We start from the raw sequence: 22012 nt of genomic DNA, 5'->3' as shown, positions 1-22012 counted from the left end.
ACTTCAGTCATTTTACGGTATTGGAGCGATATTGGAGATCTAGAGGGGTTTCACCGTAGACACATCGGAATGACCCAGGACCCAAGAAAAGCTATACAGTGTTGATGATGATGCGAGAAAACTAGCTTTGACTCCAGTATTCAATGTTTTTGAATTTTAAATAATACAATTGAATGTAACAATCATAGTTATTTTATACAGTTTTTCACGCATATTTTTGGAAAATATACCTATATGGTCCAAATACTCATATGGTCCGGCCCGTTTGTAACCAAACGAGTATATACTCATATGGTCGGACCATACGCGTACGATCGGACCATACGCGTATGGTCGGACCATATGAGTATACGCGTATGGTCGGACCATATGAGTATGGTCCAAATACTCACATGGTCCGGAACATAGATATACTGTTCCAAGTATCAATCAGGAACATACATGTATATAGATATACTGTCCCCAGTATCAATGATCAAACGTTTTAACAAAAATAATAAAAAAAACTTCATGGAACTATACATGCTACAGGAAAGCTATGTTCAAAACGAATTTGTTGATATTCGTTGTTGTTCTCGTTGCTATATGTAACTGGGGAAAACCTTTTTCACATACAACACGTGGCATATCACGTGACACATATACATTTTCTACGCTTCATATTGCACGCTGCTATTTTACATAAAGATTTGCATTGTTAGGCACTTGTAATGGATGTTTCATGAGGAATGCACTTCGATGGAATTATTTTCATTAGTTTTGAGGTAGCTATCTTCAAAGGTTCATCATTGCCATAAACGTGAATACATCCACATAAAGGTCAAGGTTACTGCTAACATGTGCATAGATACGTGCAGTCTGCTTCCATTGTTGACACAGGTGTTCAGTGTAGTGGCTGAAATGGAGAAAAAATCGTTTATCAACATACATGTATTATATATATTTAATGGTATATTTGATATTCAACTTACACCAATCAATCAATCACTAAAAAAATGGCACCCAAAGCAGAGGCCCTCCTCCTGTTTAGTAGCAAATGTAAATGTACAAGTATTGCAACTGTACTGTATATGACATTCTGCATAATTCTCATATATATATATTTGCGTGATAAACTCATGCGATTCGGAGAATGTACAATAATAAATATTTTTTGTCTTTTGTATGATTTGTGAGACTTAGGTATACCATCATGGGTACCAGTAGTGGAAGTAACTGGGATTACTTATTCTTCTAGTCTCGAATAACCAGACGCATATTTAAATATAGCTTGAAAAATAAAGCGGCTGGATGACCGAGACTTTTATTATTCTTGAGTTTCATTGTATGTGATGTTCTATTTATCATTTTATGGACGTGTTTGCTTATCGTTTTATTGTTTGATTGATTGATTGATTGATTTGTGGGCATGTGTTTGATTGTCGTATATTTTCCAGATGCCATAGTTTTTTTATCTGTCCATATTCGAGCTGGGTTAAAGTTCCCATGTCTTGAATTTTAACATATCACCCAAAACCGAAACCTACTATTTGATCAACTTAAGTTAAAATAAAGCCATGCAATTAAAATCTTAATTATAATGGCATGTGATTGCATTGCAAGGTTATAGTCACGTGGTTATATCATTTGCATAATAGTCCATTTAGTATTTGAAATTCTCACAGATGTTAATTTAATAGTGAACACCACACCTGCATACTTATCTATTTTTTTACTATTGGTATATGATGTTTAATATTTTGTAATATATTTGCATTGTGTATATCATAACATACTGTCTGCCTTCAACCACTCGGGTGTATAAATGTGCAGTATAAATTCCTATTCAAAATATATATAGTGAAAATAGTACATTTTTTATGAACCTGCTAAGAGTATACAGAATTCAGATATGTTTTTAAATAAAAAAAATTATAAATATAGAATAAATAAAAAAAAAAAAATAACTTGCTTCTTGTATAAAAGGTGCTTATGGCACTTTAGTGTAGAAATGGATCAAAACAGGATAATATCGAACACTTGGTAGTGTAAAGATGGATCAAACAGGGTAATATAGAACACTTGGTAGTGTAGAGTTGGTTCAAACAGGATAATATCGAACACTTGGTAGTGTAGAGATGGATCAAACAGGATAATATCGAACACTTGGTGGTGTTTAGTTGGATCAGACAGGGTAATATCGAACACTTGGTAGTGTAGAGTTGGATCAAACAGGATAATATCGAACACTTGGTAGTGTAGAGATGGATCAAACAGGATAATATCGAACACTTGGTAGTGTAGAGTTGAATCAAACAGGATAATATCGAACACTTGGTAGTGTAGAGATGGTTCAGACAGGATAATATCAAACACTTAGTAGTGTAGAGTTGGATCAAACAGGATAATATCGAACACTTAGTAGTGTAGAGATGGATCAAACAGGATAATATCGAACACTTGGTAGTGTAGAGATGGATCAAACAGGATAATATCGAACACTTAGTAGTGTAGAGATGGATCAAACAGGATAATATCGAACACTTGGTAGTGTAAAGATGGATCAAACAGGGTAATATAGAACACTTGGTAGTGTAGAGTTGGTTCAAACAGGATAATATCGAATACTTGGTAGTGTAGAGATGGATCAAACAGGATAATATCGAACACTTGGTGGTGTAGAGTTGGATCAGACAGGGTAATATCGAACACTTGGTAGTGTAGAGTTGGATCAAACAGGATAATATCGAACACTTGGTAGTGTAGAGATGGATCAAACAGGATAATATCGAACACTTGGTAGTGTAGAGTTGAATCAAACAGGATAATATCGAACACTTGGTAGTGTAGAGATGGTTCAGACAGGATAATATCGAACACTTAGTAGTGTAGAGTTGGATCAAACAGGATAATATCGAACACTTAGTAGTGTAGAGATGGATCAAACAGGATAATATCGAACACTTGGTAGTGTAGAGATGGATCAAACAGGATAATATCGAACACTTGATTGTGTAGAGATGGATCAAACAGGATAATATCGAACACTTGATTGTGTAGAGATGGATCAAACAGGATAATATCGAACACTTGCTAGTGTAGAGTTGGATCAAACAGGATAATATCGAACACTTAGTAGTGTAGAGTTGGATCAAACAGGATAATATCTAACACTTGGTAGTGAAGAATTGGTTCAAACAAAATAATATCGAACGCTTAGTAGTGTAGAGATGGATCAAACAGGATAATATTGAACACTTGGTAGTGTAGAGTTGGATCAAACAGGATAATATCGAACACTTGGTAGTGTAGAGTTGGTTCAAACAGGATAATATCGAAGACTTGGTAGTGTAGAGATGGTTCAAACATGATAATATCGAACACTTAGTAGTGTAGAGATGGATCAAACAGGATAATATCGAACACTTGGTAGTGTAGAGTTGGATCAAACAGGATAAGTAGTGTAGAGATGGATCAAACAGGATAATATCGAACACTTGGTAGTGTAAAGTTGAATCAAACAGGATAATATCGAACACTTGGTAGTGTAGAATTGGATCAAACAGGATAATATCGAACACTTGGTAGTGTAAAGATGGATCAAACAGGATAATATCGAACACTTGGTAGTGTAGAGATGGTTCAGACAGGATAATATCGAACACTTGGTAGTGTAGAGATGGATCACACAGGATAATTTCGAACACTTGGTAGTGTAGAGATGGATCAGACATGATGATATCGAACACTTGGTAGTGTAGAGATGGATCAAACAGGATAATATCGAACACTTGGTAGTGTAGAGTTGGTTCAAACAGGATAATATCGAACACTTGGTAGTGTAGAGTTGGTTCAGACAGGATAATATCGAACACTTGGTAGTGTAGAGATGGATCAAACAGGATAATATTGAACACTTGGTAGTGTAGAGATGGATCAAACAGGATAATATCGAACACTTGGTAGTGTAGAGATGGATCAAACAGGATAATATCGAACACTTAGTAGTGTAGAGATGGATCAAACAGGATAATATCGAACACTTAGTAGTGTAGAGATGGATCACACAGGATAATATCGAACACTTGGTAGTGTAGAGTTGGATCAAACAGGATAATATCGAGCACTTGGTAGTGTAGAGATGGATCAAACAGTTGGATCAAACAGGATAATATCGAACACTTGGTAGTGTAGAGATGGATCAAACAGGATAATATCGAACACTTAGTAGTGTAGAGATGGATCAAACAGGATAATATCGAACACTTAGTAGTGTAGAGATGGATCAAACAGGATAATATCGAACACTTGGCAGTGTAGAGATGGATCAAACAGGATAATATAGAATACTTGGTAGTGTAGAGTTGGGTCTAACAGGATAATATCGAACACTTTGTAGTGTAGAGATGGATCACACAGGATAATATCGAACACTTGGTAGTGTAGAGATGGATCAAACAGGAAAATATCGAACACATAGTAGTGTAGAGTTGGATCAAACAGAATAATATCGAACACTTGGTAGTGTAGAGATGGATCAAACAGGATAATATCGAACACTTGGTAGTGTAGAGATGGATCAAACAGGATAATATAGAATACTTGGTAGTGTAGAGTTGGGTCTAACAGGATAATATCGAACACTTGGTAGTGTAGAGATGGATCAAACAGGATAATATCGAACACTTAGTAGTGTAGAGTTGGATCAAACAGGATAATATCGAACACTTGGTAGTGTAGAGATGGATCAAACAGGATAATATCGAACACTTGGTAGTGTAGAGATGGATCAAACAGGATAATATCGAACGCTTGGTAGTGTAGAGATGGATCAAACAGGATAATATCGAACGCTTGGTAGTGTAGAGATGGATCAAACAGGATAATATCGAACACTTAGTAGTGTAGAGTTGGATCAAACAGGATAATATCGAACACTTGGTAGTGTAGAGATGGATCAAACAGGATAATATAGAACACTTAGTAGTGTAGAGATGGATCAAACAGGATAATATCGAACACTTGGTAGTGTAGAGATGGATCAAACAGGATAATATCGAACGCTTGATAGTGTAGACTTGGTTCAAACAGGATAATATCGAACACTTGGTAGTGTAGAGATGGATCAAACATGATAATATCGAACACTTAGTGTAGAGATGGATCAAACAGGATAATATCGAACACTTGATAGTGTAGAGATGGATCAAACAGGATAATATCGAACACTTGGTAGTGTAGAGTTGGTTCATACAGGATAATATCGAACACTTAGTAGTGTAGAGTTGGTTCATACAGGATAATATCGAACACTCGGTAATGTAGTGATGGATCAAACAGGATAATATCGAACACTTGGTAGTGTAGAGTTGGATCAAACAGGATAATATCGAACACTTGGTAGTGTAGAGATGGATCAGACAGGATAATATCGAACACTTGGTAGTGTAGAGATGGATAAAACAGGATAATATAGAACACTTGGTAGTGTAGAGTTGATTCAGACAGGATAATATCGAACACTTGGTAGTGTAGATTTGGATCAGACAGGATAATATCGAACACTTGGTAGTGTAGAGATGGATAAAACAGGATAATATAGAACACTTGGTAGTGTAGAGTTGATTCAGACAGGATAATATCGAACACTTGATAGTGTAGAGATGGATCAAACAGGATAATATCGAACACTTAGTAGTGTAGAGATGGATCAAACAGGATAATATCGAACACTTAGTAGTGTAGAGATGGATCAAACAGGATAATATCGAACACTTAGTAGTGTAGAGATAGATCAAACAGGATAATATAGAACACTTGGTAGTGTAGAGATGGATCAAACAAGATAATATCGAACACTTAGTAGTGTAGAGATAGATCAAACAGGATAATATCAAACACTTAGTGGTGTAGAGTTGGTTCAAACAGGATAAAAAAAAACTAAATCAAATGCACTGCACTGTAATATATGTGTTATACTGTTTCTTTTTCATAGATAATTTTTTCAGGGCATTGTCGAAGACCGTGCTGTAGTTTATTAAGTGGGCTTGTACTCATTGTCGAAGTCCATCCCAGTAAATACATACCTAATACCATCCAAAGAACATAAATTTATACAGCCATTCTCTCCCACAAACTATCATTTATATTCATTTTTTCCTAGAACAATAAGGTTGTGGAATTCCCTAACATACCAAGTAGCCTGTAGCCCAGACTTAGAAGCTTTTAAGTCTGGTGCAAAACCACATATGTATTGCTAAATCAAACCATGTTTTTATCTATATACAAAAATTTAAAAAAAAAGTTTTTTTCTTGAAATTATTGTAAATATGTTTAGTTTTAATTTGTTTCCCTAGTATGTGCCTTCTTGTAATCTTCAACATATTGAAGTTAAGAAGTATTATGTAGATGTAGATGTAGACCTGCTATAACTTTAGTTCCTTACAGCTGTCACGTGGTCTCCTTGTTCTATATGGCAACAAAATTGTAAATTAACACTTAATCCAAAGCATAATAACGTCAAACCATGATGGCATAATAACGTCCAACCATGACGACATAATCACGTCCAACCATGACGTCATAATCACGTCCAACTATGAAGGCATGATAACGTCCAACCATGACGTCATAATCACGTCCAACTATGACGGCATGATAACGTCCAACCATGACGTCATAATCACGTCCAACTTTGACGGCATAGTAACATCAAACCACGGATGACATAAAAAATTATGAAAGGATTAGCAGATATATTTATAACATTTTGAGGGATTATCAGGATAGCAAAGATGTTAAAGAAGCTAAAATTAATCACAAATTTAGAAAGAGTGTTTTACCTTCCAACTCATCGAAAGCAGATTCCAGAAAGTTACACCTGTGAAATGAGACAACTCAAAATTTGACAATTTTATTATTATCATAAATGTGTTTTCCATGTCCGGCAATTACACATCCAAGGACATAAAAACTTCTACTTTCTCTCAGAGGCTAGAGTTATGAAAAATTGATTATATGATCATGTCATGGCAAAGAAAATTGTTACCTTGCAACAACGGAGGAAAACTAATGTATATGCACTGCAGTTCCAAATTATCAGATTTTGACCCATGCTCAAGCCGGGTCCCTATTAAATTCTATTTTATCCCGTGATTACTTTTTACAGCAAACGCCCTTGTATGAATGCTAATATTTTTGTCTTAAGTCTTTAAAAGACCTAGCCCGTTATAATCATTGTACAAACAGTTAAAAAAAAAAGTAAGGAATAATAACTAATATCGGACCGCAGATGAATTATCACGTTGTGATTGGTTAAACGCCGTCACGTGGTGACCCCTATAATACCTAACCCGTTATAAGCATTGTACAAACAGTAACAAAAAGAAAAGCAATACATGAACCTACAAACAGTTAAAAAAAAGTAAGGAACAATAACTAATAAATACGCTTTGTGACAATAATCATCCTGATTTTAGTATCCGCATTTGGCGTTGTATCATTAGTAAAGGCAAATTTCTGTTTCAAAAATGGAAATTTCTTTTCGTTTTAATGCAATAAATTTGCTTTCAGTCAGAACATGCATTGTTTTTCAGTAATGAAAAATATGATTTTCTTTGTTACGGTGAAGCTTGTTATCATTCGCTCTCGTACTGGTTATGATTGTTGCTAGCTTGCTTATGTCCAGTGGTTCCAGTAACAAGTATTTCATGCTTATATATGAGACGCTGATGTATGGATAAAAACAAACTATAGTTGATACTTACATGATTTGTTTAACCGTAGTATATACTTTGACCAGAATAGACACGTTCTAGTTAGGAATACCTACATGTATTTTTTAACCGTGGTATATACTGTGACCAGAACGGACACGTTTTAGTTAGGAATACTTACATGTATTTTTTAACCATGATATATACTGTTAACACAACAGACACGTTCTAGTCAGGAATACTTACATGTATTTTTTAACCGTGGTATATACTGTTAACAGAACAGACACGTTCTAGTCAGGAATACTTACATGCATTTTTTAACCGTGGTATATACTGTGACCAGAACTGACACGTTCTAGTTAGGTCTATGGTTTCCATAGCAATTTCTCTCCCACCTTGCAATAAAGCGTATTGGTGATTATCTGAAGTAAACTGCTTCCATTTTTGAACTTCCGGATGACTACAAAAATAAACAAGTTACAATATTACATTGTCAGCAGATATATTGTATAATGACTTAAAAAGGGGGACGAATACAACTGTAAAACTGATAAAGATCAAGATGATTGTACTAACCCTTATATTGATGTGCATGGATTGAATGTGTGTGCATCTTCTAATCTGAAAAGTGTGTGTCACCTGAAGAAACGTGTGTGTACCGTGACGAAAAATGTCTGACGTAAAGAAAAGTGTGTGTAACGTGAAGAAAAATGTGTGTAACGTGAAGAAAAATGTGTGTAACGTGAAGAAAAATATGTGACGTGAAGAAAAATGTGTGTAACGTGAAGAAAAATGTAATGTAACCTTGAATGTTCAAGCAAGGACATATATTTAATGCATTTGATCCATAAAAGGAGCAGCTCTTTTTTATAAAGATTATTCAATATTTGGGGGGTTGAAACTATTTCTAATTTTTATTTTATTAGAGTCAAATACGGCAATTTTTCGATATTGCATCAAAACTGACATGTATAGCAATGCTTATGGATGTTATTTTATGGATTAATTACACCTTTATCATATGTAAGAATCCATGGTTTTGATTGGTTGATAGACAGTGTATTTTTCACCAATTTACTGTTATCAAATGAATATCGTTCAGTTTTTAACGCCGCCGGGGTATATGCAAAAAGGATATACGCCTTTTTTATCCTCTCTGCCGTGGTATTTTCCAAAATATACTCTATCCGACTGGACGCTTGTAACGTCGAGATCATCAATGTGTTTTAGTACATTAACATTCGGTGTAAATAAACAGATATATCATTTTCTTGAGAAAGAATTTCCCTCGCCTTACGGCTCGTGCAATTTGACATTCTCTCGACTGGTACTTTTTCGCAAATACCCCTCCTTAACATGATGTATCTGTTAAATATTAAGTTAAACAATGATTAAATTCGTATTTCTTATATAAACAATTTAGCCTTTTTTTTATACATTTGTATTTTCAAATTACAGAAGACATTCTTTGGGTCTTGAGTCCGCATGCAAATATAAGAAATTTAGAGAAAATACGCACTACATCTTTGATAATTACTTTTTCTAAGTACTTTGTATCGTATCTACAAAATAAACGCGCTGTTTGTTTTATTTTGATTTTTGATCACGGACGAGTTACATAATAATGTTTTTACAGAAGTATTTATTTCAAATAAGTACGGATCATATATCTTAAAACAGTAATTATAAAACCAAGTGATAGTTTAACTTCAAAAAGATCAGCATGTTTATGGAAACCTCTGTGCTTTCGACACCACGACGAACTCGACACCAGTTAGTATCGTCTTAGTTGTGTCAAATTAAACAAAGAATAGGTTGATCAAAGGGATATTTGTTTTATGCAAGTATGCGTGCATGACAATGCATATTCACAAAGATCACTCGAAAGAATGTAAACAATGAACATTGGAATGCTGTATTATAAGTGAAAATTTGATATAGTATACATATAGTACAATAACAATCTGCATATGTTATTGGCTTCTAGAGGGAAAGAGCATTTATTACTGTTTTATGCTAACTCAAGGTCAGTATGGCCTTTCACAGAAAAACAGTAGATTCAACACAACACTAGCACCGGCTGTGTGGATTTATTCTCATTACAGATACATGGTGTTAAATTTTGTACGCCAGACGCGCAGATCGTTTAAAAAAATAATTAGAAGTGAAGCTCGAATCTAAAGAGTTCAAAGGTCAAATAAAGTACGAATTTGAGAACTACAAATTCCGATTTTAAGCTAAATAAAAAATCTACTTAATGTAAGATAAATGAACGGCACCAAATTCATAGTGTCGAGGCTCAGCCACAACAACTAACCGACAGCCGTGTCGAGGCTCATTTATAACTAACATTATATTGCGATGTCGAGGCTCTTTACTCTGCTGGTGGACTATCAGTCTCCGAGGGTATCATCAGCTCAGTACGAGTACTGACATGATTTAACAAACTTTTCTCAAATTGTCCGTTTATAAATTTTGAAATTATTAAGAAACTAAGGTTTCAACTCCCTCAGGAAAAGTTGACTTTAGATGAATTTGGCTACTTATTTTAGGTATTTTTGTCATAAAGCTCTTCAACGGTTTCGGTACTTATACATCTTCGGATTTCAAATGTTTGGCTTTGAGCGTTCCTGATGAAGGTAAATCCAGAAAAGCGCTTCGGGCTCATTGAATAATAAAATGTGTTGTTTTCAATTTTTTACAACTCAATTTATATTGCGATGTCGAGGATCATTTATAACTTACATTATATTGCGATGTCGAGGCTTGTTTACAACTTACATTATATTCCGATGTCGAGGCTCATTTACAACTAACATTATATTGAGATGTCGAGGCTTGTTTACAACTAACATTATATTCCGATGTCAAGGCTCATTTATAACTAACATTATATTGCGATGTCGAGGCTTGTTTCCACCTTACATTATATTGCGATGTCGAGGCTTGTTTACAACTTAAATCATAGTGCGATGTCGAGGCTTGTTTCCACCTTACATTATATTGCGTTGTCGAGGCTTGTTTCCACCTTACATTATATTGCGATGTCGAGGCTTGTTTCCACCTTACATTATATTGTGATGTCGAGGCTTGTTTACAACTTACATTATATTGCGATGTCGAGGCTTGTTTCCACCTTACATTATATTGCGATGTCGAGGCTTGTTTCCACCTTACATTATATTGCGATGTCGAGGCTTGTTTACAACTTACATTATATTGTGATGTCGAGGCTTGTTTACAACTTACATTATATTGCGATGTCGAGGCTTGTTTCCACCTTACATTATATTGCGCTGTCGAGGCTTGTTTACACCTTACATTATATTGCGATGTCGAGGCTCATTCATTTACATCTTATATTGCGACATCGAGGCTCAGCCACAACAACTTATGATGTTGAGTATCAGTCCCAACATTTTACTACTCACTGCTTTGTCGAGATATTAGTTTCTTACCCAGTTTTTGCAAAATCTGTCCAATAATCCATCATATTTCTACACAAAAACTGTTCATTGCTGCTATATTTACGGTTGATTAATTTTAAAGGCACTCCGAATACATATTCTACTTCATCCCCATGTAATACACCGGCCCACTTCGGCCAATCACGTGCTGAGGTTAACTGGTCAAAGAAGTAACCATAAAGTGTCCCGTTTCTGTTAGGGTAACGGCTAAGAAGATCGGCCATTTCTGCTACTGGACATTTGAAATTAAAATCTCCCGCTAAAAATAATTTAATATTAATGAATTAATGTAAATGTATTGACAAATTATTTGAGAATATAAAATTTTATTTTGAATGTAACACAGCTTCTAAACATTTTTTTTTTTTTTTTGTCTTTTACGAAATAACCGTGACGCTTTTGACTGTTTTTCATTAATAACAGTTACTCCTCAAATCAAATCATAAGGAATGACTGTGATATTTCTGTTTATAAATTCAAAATATGTGCACTTTTAAATAACGCGGCACGCGGTTTATTCAGTGTGAACCATATTTTGTATGTTATTTCTTCATCTTTAGATGAGAGCAAAACATTACAGTCATGCTTCAAAAGGTCATAAATACTAGTTTAATTCAATAGCGATTGGTTATAAAGTCGTAAATGATTACATAACAGAAATTTCAATACCTAATTATAGACAATGTGCATGGTCTTGTGGAGATTTGTTTTTTGGCAATCACACCAAATCTTCTTATTTTTATATTTGCTAGCCGTCATATTTAATTTTCGTTTATTTTTGGGCACAAATCAGGGATCGTTTAAGTGTTTCATATTAAAAAAAAGAAGATATACGTGGTATGAATGCAAATGAGACAACTCTCCACAAGAAACCAAATATGACACAGAAATTAACAACTAGACGTCACCATACAGCCTTCAACAATGACCAAAGACCATACCGCATAGTCAGGTATAAATGGCCCCAATATAAATATTTATTCTGCGTCATGTAAGAATTGTTTATAGCTGAACATACGATATGGATTTTACTCATTATTGAAGGCCGTACAGTGAACTTTTTTCTTAAGTCGTCATTTCGCATCTGTCGAGTAGTTGCATCATTAGCGGATTCAGGGAGGACCGGGGCTTGGAAACCCCCCTTTTTTTGGCCGATCAATGCATTTTAATGGGGACATATAGTTGGAACCCCCCTTTTGTCCAGGATTGAGACCCCCTCTTTTTTAAAATGGCTGGATCCGCCCCTGTGCATCATTGGCATACCCTTTTCTATTTCGAAAAGAGCAGGATAATTCCCCTTTCCCCTTCAAGACAGCACTCGCACCCGCAAAAAGCAGGATAATTCCCCTTAAAGGCAGCACTCGCACCCGCAAAGAGCAGGATAATTCCCCTTCAAGGCAGCACTTGCACCCGCAAATTCGAAAGGTATTAATATAACTTGTTTCCCGATCCACTATAAATAAATGTGTTTAAACTAATTGGCATACCGCATCTTCTCATTCTAACATTAATACAAAACTTGACTCTTTCTTTAACTAAGGGCCTCTTATGTTGTTATTGATACTATAAAGGAAAACCATTGATAACAATAAGACTTATGAGGGTCTGGATAAGGGTCCTTCATTTATATAGTCTCTATTTTTCTAGGCCATTTTTTCACTATTCTTTATACTTCTTGCCCATAATATTTTTTGTATATATATATTTCAGGACCTCATAATTCTCTCATATTTATTTGTAGGTCCCATTATTCTCTATTCTTTATATATTTTAAGCCTATTATTCACCATTCTGTAAACTCCCTTCAAGACCCTCATTTATAATTGACACGTGATATGTTCTTTAATTTCCTGAAGGACACTTACCTATATCGTCTAAGACGTCAAAGTAGTATTGTGACGTAGTTGCATTACTCCAGGCATTGTAATATAACAAAATTGCATCAAAAAGTAATCTGTCTTTGTCTTCGTTTATAACAGATAAGCCATCGAGTGATACTATATATGGAATCTCCTCTACAAAATCACTCCGACTCATATTTCTATTAGTAGGATAATTCATTTTGTCTATTAAATAGTATAAAAGGAAAAAACTGCCTTCATCTCTATTGAAACCAAATAAAATGTCTTTATTTGCAAAATAATCAGTTTTCATAATCTCTGTTGGACTCTTGTGAATAAAATAATTATCTAGCGTAGGTGCAAAAGGCCATTGCACATGCGTCATGGGAAGATTCCATGCTTTATTAGTTAAATCGTCTGTTGAAGCTCGTCGTAAACATTGAACAGTTTCTGAGGCAGATTTACCTCCACAAGAAACTTCGTCCGCTAAAAGTTGAGCGTATTTCATTGCAACGTCTGGCGTTTGATATGCCCATGTAGAAAGTAACGAAGCACTTTGTAAAATTGCACGTTGAAAATAGTTCTTCGATAAATCGGACGCCATTAAATAAGAGACGCTTGCAGCTCCTGCACTCTCTCCAAAAATAGTTATTGAATCTTTGCTGCCACCAAAAGAGTCTATATTATTATATATCCATTCTAGTGCCACAGCTTGGTCCAAAAGTCCTGCATTCCCCGGCGCTTCCGAATTACCCATATATAAGAACCCGTATGGACCGACTCTGTAATTTATCGATGCAATAATCACATCGGCGTATGCTGATAAATAAGTTCCATCGTAAAGGTCAAGAGTTGAAGTGCCATAAATATAGCCACCACCAAATATCCATACAAGAGTTGTCAATTTGTTCCCTGAGGTGGTTTTTGGTTTCCATATATTTAAATAAAGACAATCTTCGCTGCTATTTGTATTATAATTCCACATTTCCTCGCCAATTTGACCAGCAGTATTGTTAAATGTATGGAACTTAATTTGTGGACATGAATTTGGAAGCACTTTGCAGTCTTTCGTATCTGACCAGTTTTGTAAAGGTTCCGGTCGTTTAAACCTCAAGTCTCCGACAGGTGGCGCAGCAAAGGGAATTCCAAGAAAAGTAGAAACGATTTTGTTACTGTATGATGCCTGTTCAAAGCCTCGAATTCGGCCGTTTGTTGTTACTACTTCCGGGTCAACAGAGACCACTATATAAACGGTAAAGGCATGAACCAAAACGACCACATAGTTTTTCATTCTTCTGACTTCGTTTCTGAAAGAAAAGTGAAAATTTAAAATTTATTTCGACTTTTAATCCGTTTTTGAAATTCAAAATACTAGTAAGCAACATGTAAATGTACCTGTTTTTTTAGGAAAGAGAATGGTCGATAAGGATATAGTTTAAAATTATTTTACTTATACACCAGCAGCATAAAGAATACTGTGAAACAACTAGAGGATATAAGTACAACTCTCCATCCAAGTTTCAATTTATAAAAGTAAACCCTTTATAGCTTGTTGTTCGGTGTGAGCCAAATTTCCGTGTTGAAGGCCGTACTTTAACCTATAATGGTTTACTTTTTAAATTGTGACTTGGATGGAGAGTTGTTTCATTGGCACTCACACCACATCTTCCTATATCTAGATATGTCAATGTACGGTCATCAACACGGAGCCTTGCACATGAAAAATAGTTACTTTGCATTAAAAAGTTTTCTGATTAATCTAAGAAAGTAAAATAACAAGAAAAAAATACGATCTCCAAGGACAGTTCAAACCTGAAGTTCCCTTATCTCATGTTCAAAACGAAGAATAAATACCTGATAACGTAAATAAGTACCAATTTACCTTACATATAACCACTGTGTGAAATGATCTACAACTTGACAACAAAGTTACACCATACAGAGAAAGAAAAAAAAAGTCCAGATGAAGTATAAATGAATACCTATTGCTGTATTGTCCTATAAATGTCAAGTATTTTGTCATTATAAATCGATCTTTACAAATAATTTTGTCTATGTATATATACTTATTTAGTGACTATAGATTTCAAATGTTAAATACGCGCTTTAAATTCTTGTCTCGAGTGCTCTTCAACTCTTCGTGGTTTTTTCTCGCGTATTACATCACTTCTAAACACTCGATTAATGAATTAAAAAAGTGTTTACAACTAGTAAACACATTGCGTGAAATAAAAACAGGTTTACAACTAGTCAAAAAATAGCGCGGAAGAAAAACTTTTACAACTGGTTAAAACATAGCGTGAACGGAAAAAGGTTTAAAACTGGTCAAAACAGAGCGTTAAATAAAAAGGTTTACAACTGAGTCTAATTAAAACCTAGCGTTTAATCAAACTGATTCACAAAAACCTGGTTAGGTTGTTGTCTAACTTGTAAACTTGTATTTATGTATGATTATGTTTGAGTGCTCAGAGTGTAGCTTGACAGTGATGTTTATGGTACACAGGCAAATTTCATTCACATCAATTTCACGTTAATTTAAATTCATGTTAATCTCACATGAAATTCACGTGAATTTCACCTCAAACGAGCTTATACATGAAACTCACGTGAAATCAGTTTATGTGAGTTTTACTTCACATGAATATTACATGAATTTGTTCACGTGAAATTCACATGAATTTTTAAAATAAACTATTCCAAACAACATCTAAATTTTTAAATTTAAGTAAAATCATGAAAAATAACAATATTTTTTTTGGAAAAGTTCACGTGAAATTCATGTGAAATTTTTCACGTGAGAATCATGTGAATCTCAATTCACGTGAAACTCACATGAAAAGTTTCACGTGAGTATCATGTATAAGCTCGTTTGAGGTGAATATCACATGAAATTTTTCACGTGAATTTCATGTGAGATTCATGTGAAATTCACGTGAGCAAATTTTGCCTGTGTAGTAGGCGTCTGCAGATAGAGTTTGACACATAACGTTTAATGTCTACATTGAGTTTGACACACCATGTTTAATCTCTGTGCATAAAGAGTTTGACGCATGCACAGCGTTAAAGGTCTGATTAAAGAGTTTGGCGCACAGCGTGTTATGTCTGTGCATAAAGAGTTTGTGTTTAAGGTCTGCCTGTAGAGTTTGACGCACATCGTTTAATGTCTCCATATGAAGTTTGGCGCACAGCGTTTAATTTCAGCATAAAGAACTTGCCGCACAGCGTTTTTAAAATGTCTGAAAATAGAGTTTGAATATAGAGTTGGACGCACAACGTTTAATGTCTGCATATACAGCTTGACGCACAACGTTTAATGTTTGCATATACAATTTGACGCACTGCGTTTAATAGCTGCATATACAGCTTGACGCACAGCGTTTAATGTTTGCATATACCGTTTGGCGCACTGCGTTTAATGTCTGCACATAGAGTTTGACGCACAGCGTTTTTATAATGTCTGAATATAGAGTTTAAATATAAAGTTGGACGCACAACGTTTAATGTCTGCATTTACAGTTTGACACACAGTGTTTAAAGTTTGCATAGGGCTTGACGCGAAGCGTTTACATGTTTGTATGCTAAAAAAAATTCTCAGTCTGTAAGTAATATATGTAGACGCACAATATTTAGTAAGTTAGTAGAGTTTATGCTAAGCTTTTACAGTCTGTAGGCTGATTGTAGGTACAGTTATATTTTGACGCTCGGTGTATACAGTCTGTAGATAAATTATTATTTGACGCTAAATATTTACAGTCTCTAGGCAGAGTGATATTTTGACGCTCAGTGTATACTGGCTGTATCGATAGAGTTTGACGCTAAACAGTTATTGTCTGTATATGGGTATTGAGTAAACGATTTTAAGTGTACCTCGTTGTTCTCAAGTATTTCACAAATTTCTCCAATTTGTATAAATCTACGTCAGCGAGAATATTAGTAATTTAGATCGCGTTCAATAACAGATCACTGCGTGTGTGAAGGTATATTACAACACTATTCACCATATAACCTTTTCATAAACTCTTTTTAAACCAAATGTGGGAACATAAATTTCTACTTTAATAATCAAAGTTTTACAATCATGATATTCTGTCTCTTATGTTTGCTTTCGAGTTAATTATAGACTAATTTGAAATAGAGTGTGGATATCGGTCCACTTTCTGTGACAAAGATTTCACAATAATGTGTTGATCAATTCAGTCATGCAAGATCTTTTTGATTAGGTAATTTTTGAAGATGTTTTAAACGATGAATTAGATTTGAAATAGTTTGAAACCTGTACTTTATAAATAAAAAGACGTGGGGTTAACTCCGATGAGACAGCAAACATGCGACAAAGTTAATCAACAAACATCGTCTTGAATAGCACACGCTATGTGCGATAACATCAAAACGTATTATATCATAATAGCGGTAACTGTCAGAACAACCAAGTTTTTTTCAAATACGACACAAGACAACCAGCAATCAGTTAAGCAATCTTTACCTAAGCGTTGTGTTTAATCAACTAACCTTTCATGCCTTTCCAAAGACAGTTACAATTATCTCCCTTTAATTTTGAGAAGATAGAAAGGGGGCAATAAAAAACGTTGACAAAAACGAAGATATTGTATGAGTGCCATGAGACAACTCTCCATCCAAGTAACAAATTGTAAAGGTAAACCATTATAGGTCCAAGTACGGTCTTTAAAACGGAGACTTGGATCACACCGAACAGCACGCTATAAAGGGCCCCTAAAATGACTACTAGCATAAAACCATCTAAACGAGGAAACTAATGGTCTAATCTATACAAAAAAGAGAAACGACAACTACTGAGCATCAAATTCTGGACTGAGGACATGTGCAAACAAATAAAGCGGGTTTATTCGCTATAATATGTATATGCATGTATAAAAACATCAACAATATAAGAAAGACACATGAAAACAGCACACAAGAAAATAATCCGTGCTTGTTAACCGTACAATGTTATGTAGAAATAAAGACGATATAACGTGCACGTGATTTAGTTTACGTGGATCCAATCATAATCTCAAATATATGTTATATTAATTGATATTAAGAAGAAACATCTACCTAACAGTTCAACAAATTATCTTTATATTATAACTTTGAAGCTGACCTCTTTGCAAATTTCTCATATAGTATTGCTTTAAGTCTTCAATTCCTAGACATCAATACATGACATCGCTTTGGCATGAAAGGTTAGTTGATTAAACACAACGCTTAGATATGTTTCAGTACAACCATGTTGTGTAGCAGGTTACTAGTTAAATATAAAAAAGAAGATGTGGTATGATTGTCAATGAGACAACTATCCACAAAAGACCAAAATGACACAAACATAAACAACTATAGGTCACTGTACGGTCTTCAACAATGAGCAAAGCCCATACCGCACAGTCAGCTATAAAGTTCGAAAGAAGAAGAAAAAAAACGCGATAAAACTAAGAAGCAATTATAGATCTTTTGTATGCCAAGTAAAACATTTTTATTTGCATCTTCTTCGCCAATGAGGATCGAGATTTATTAGCGAGCAATCGAACAGCCCTTAAATGTCTCAGTATTTTCAGTGACGTAAAAAATGATTTGTTCAAGTTAAAATAATGAACTCAATATGGAAGTCCAAAAATGAATGTCATATACTGAATCCATTAATAATATCGTATCGCGTTTTTTAATTGATGGAGGTGGCCTACAGATGCTTTATTAATAGTCATTTGGACTCATTTACAATCTTGATACCACAAATTAACACCATAGGGGGGGGACTTTTTGTAAAAAAAAAATGGTTACTTATATAGAGAATCACTGAAGCGTGACTGGCGCGGGCCCCCCTCTTAGGTCAGTCCGGGGGCCCCCACTTATGAAAATTTCTGGATCCGCCACTGAACCTAAACTAAAACGGACTTAACTATCCTGAATTTTTTACATTATGAACCCAAGGGTGTACAAGAACCCGATTTTTTTTTAATTGTCAATGATTATGAATTAAAATAATGACGGATTCTCTTATTTTCAATTATGTTTGCTCATTTCTTGACAATGCAAATGTTTTAAGTAAGCGATAACTGTACAAAAATAATTTAAGATTTTGAATTTATTAAAAAGACAGCGTGGTATTAATAGATCTTAATAGAGTCTATTTAAAGCAGCTCGGATTTACCAAATAAAGAAATTAGATTAATGAAGGCATTATATTACAAATAGATTTAATGCTAATAAGTTCACGTACATCGAAAATGTCACTGGGGTGTTCTATTTGACAGATCGAATTCTAGAAAATCAAAATTTGTATAATTAATCTTATCAAAGATATTAAAATAAAATACTATTCCGATAAAAAGATATAAATTTAAAATAATCCAGAAGAAATATAAAATATTTACCTATAAATGTTTCTGCTAATTCCTTGCAGTTTGTTTTACAGGTATTTTACAAACTCCGTTCTGTATTCAGATTAAATTGAATATGTCTTACGTGAAATAGATTTCTTATTTGTTACAGAATACAGTTACGCCCCTTTCAATTACACCATATAATATAGGTGTCACTTTTAAGCTTTTATGACAACTTACGATTGTCGTTACATTCAAATTGTCGTAAATGAGATTTTAATGGATTCCAATTATACATTTTATCTTTTTAGAGTGTCAGGGGGTCAAACGATTAGTCTCGGACCTATGTTTCAATTATAAGATTGATTGACATAATACGTGCCTTTGAAAAATAATAACTATTTGATTGGATTCGTTTCCGGGTACTATGACCTCGTTATGACATTCGGAAATGTAAATATCAACTAAGTTTGCATCATTATCAGATAAACTAATGAATATGCTTTCTTTATGCATATATTGTTAAATGTCTCATCGAGAACAAGAAACTATATTTTCTGGACACACATTTAAATGAAATACTAGAGTATAAATTTGTTAGTCGTGTATGTTTTTTCTTAATTATATATATAAAAAAAGAAGATGTGGTATGATTGTCAATGAGACAACTGTCCATGCACAAGAGACCAAAATGACACAGACATTAAAACAACTATAGGTCACCGTACTACCTTCAACAATGTGCAAAGCACATACCACATAGCCAGCTATAAAAGGCCCCGATAAGGCATGTAAAACAATTCAAACGAGAAAACTAACGGCCTTATTTATATAAAATAATGAATTAATGTCTTTATGTTCATTAAAATTAATGTATTATAGTTTATTTAATATTCTTTAGAGTTTAGTGTTAATACGTCCATTTCCACTGATCAAGTACACATTTTTTTAAGGGGCCAATTGAAGCCCGCCTCCGGGTGCGGGGATTTCTCGTTGTGTCGAAAACCCATTGTTGGCCTTCGGCTGTTTTCTGTCCATTTCTTCGGGTTTTTGTCTCTTTGACACATTCTCCATTCCCTATTTCCATCTTCAATTTATCCAAGGGAAATGCATAAAAGTTTTTGTTGCTTTTTTTCTAAATAAATGCTTTTAGAAGAATGTGTTTGTTACCCTTAGCGGATTTTGTTAACCCAGATCCCCTTTTGTAGATCCGTAGCTACATATATATGTGATAAATAAACAGTATCACTCCAAATGTTGACTTGTCAGTCCTTCTTCCTTTTTTCAAATCCTAGATGCTTACCTGGTTGTATTTGTACAAATTTTTCATGCAATTGGACTTTTTGTGTTATTTTTAGGGTATTATGTCGAAAGAAATCAATGTCTATATACTTTTTTTTATATTCTTTATATATAGAATTACAATTTTTAAAATTCCTTCAAAAAAAGTCGTCTGTAAATACATATATATATCGGATACTCGTAATTTTATATGTTAGACTGTTTAATACTGTTCCGTAATTTCAACCTTAAAACGTCTACATCAATTCGGTACATATAAACTCAACAAAGATACTAGGATTCAAATTTGTAATTGCGCCAGTCAAGCGTTTCGTTTACAAAAAGAAAACTCATCAGTGACGGTTCAATAAAAAAAAATAAAGAGACGAAGATGTACGAAGTTGAAGAGCCAAGAGGTTAAAAAATTCCTAAACATTTTGCTAAGTATATACAGTTAGCGACGGTAATCTATTCCTGAGGTTGAAAGGCCTTAGGATTTTTAAAATTATACTGCACATGATTATATAATGTTGGATTTGAAATACAAAAAGAATAGTATAATCTTGTTTATACGTACATGTAACTGAGTAGTGCGTCCAGTGACCAATAGTTTAAACATATTCAGGATAAAGTATAATTTCCAATAAAACACATGCCAATGTTCGCCAAAGTGTGAAAACTATATATATATATATATATAATAGGAATACCGTAACCAGTGCAATCCGATGTCACGGTACGTTGAACTACTATATATAAAATTCTATTTTCAATATTCGATCGAAATACAGTAGCTAAGATATAGATTATACCTACAAAGAAAATAAATATTTCCTTTAAATTGACTTAAGATAATCTCATTTGAAGTCACTGAAAGAAGAATTATTATTAAAAGAATGTTAAATCCTTTGCAAGGCAAACTTAGTTGTTGACCGCTGTTATTTAATATTCTTTGACTATCGTGTAAAACAGCCAGTATGTACTGCCTGTTGATATTTATGAAAGGAACTATATATTTCAGAATTAATTCCAAACTGATTTTTTCTCGGCAATTTGTACATTTCCCCTTGATCTTATACTGCCTAATTTAATTAATATCATGGACAATACTTGATACTACTGTTCTACATAACGCTTCAGTCGGCATATCGTTCATGCACCGGTATTGTTAGAATTAGTATTTTGTTCTATAAAATGATCAGAGTAAATAATAATTTTACGTGAAGATGTTTTGTGCACTTTCTTATGTATTCAAAAATATGAATAGTTTCTATTTATGATTACAAATGAGAGAAAAAATGGTGGCACAAAAGTTAGAAATAACTTGAATGTAAGTAAATATATGTCAACAATGAGCAAAACCTGCACAATACGGACGTCAACAATAA

At 34.1% G+C, this 22012-nt stretch overlaps 1 protein-coding gene across 2 annotated transcripts; it reads right to left on the bottom strand.

Moving 5' to 3' along the window:
* Nucleotides 1-458: 458 nt before the first annotated feature.
* LOC134717496 (cholinesterase 2-like) lies at nt 459-21289 on the bottom strand. Of its 2 annotated transcripts, none has more exons than XM_063580003.1 (5): nt 21202-21289; nt 13030-14312; nt 11156-11423; nt 8006-8157; nt 459-895 (listed from the first exon to the last, which is right to left on the bottom strand). In XM_063580003.1, the coding sequence occupies exons 2-5, from the start codon at nt 14294-14296 to the stop codon at nt 786-788; spliced, it is 1797 nt and encodes a 598-aa protein (XP_063436073.1). In that variant the 5' UTR covers nt 14297-14312; nt 21202-21289; the 3' UTR covers nt 459-785. The 2 variants fall into 2 exon arrangements, with proteins under 2 accessions (XP_063436073.1, XP_063436072.1); XM_063580002.1 differs by lacking the exon at nt 21202-21289 and adding an exon at nt 19395-19517.
* Nucleotides 21290-22012: the final 723 nt, after the last annotated feature.

The sequence above is a fragment of the Mytilus trossulus genome, chromosome 5 (genome assembly GCF_036588685.1).
Source record: "Mytilus trossulus isolate FHL-02 chromosome 5, PNRI_Mtr1.1.1.hap1, whole genome shotgun sequence".
In the NCBI taxonomy this organism is placed as follows: Eukaryota; Metazoa; Mollusca; class Bivalvia; order Mytilida; family Mytilidae; genus Mytilus; species Mytilus trossulus.
The sequence above is the reverse complement of the archived record's forward strand: the minus strand, read 5'-3'. Positions and strand labels throughout refer to the sequence as shown.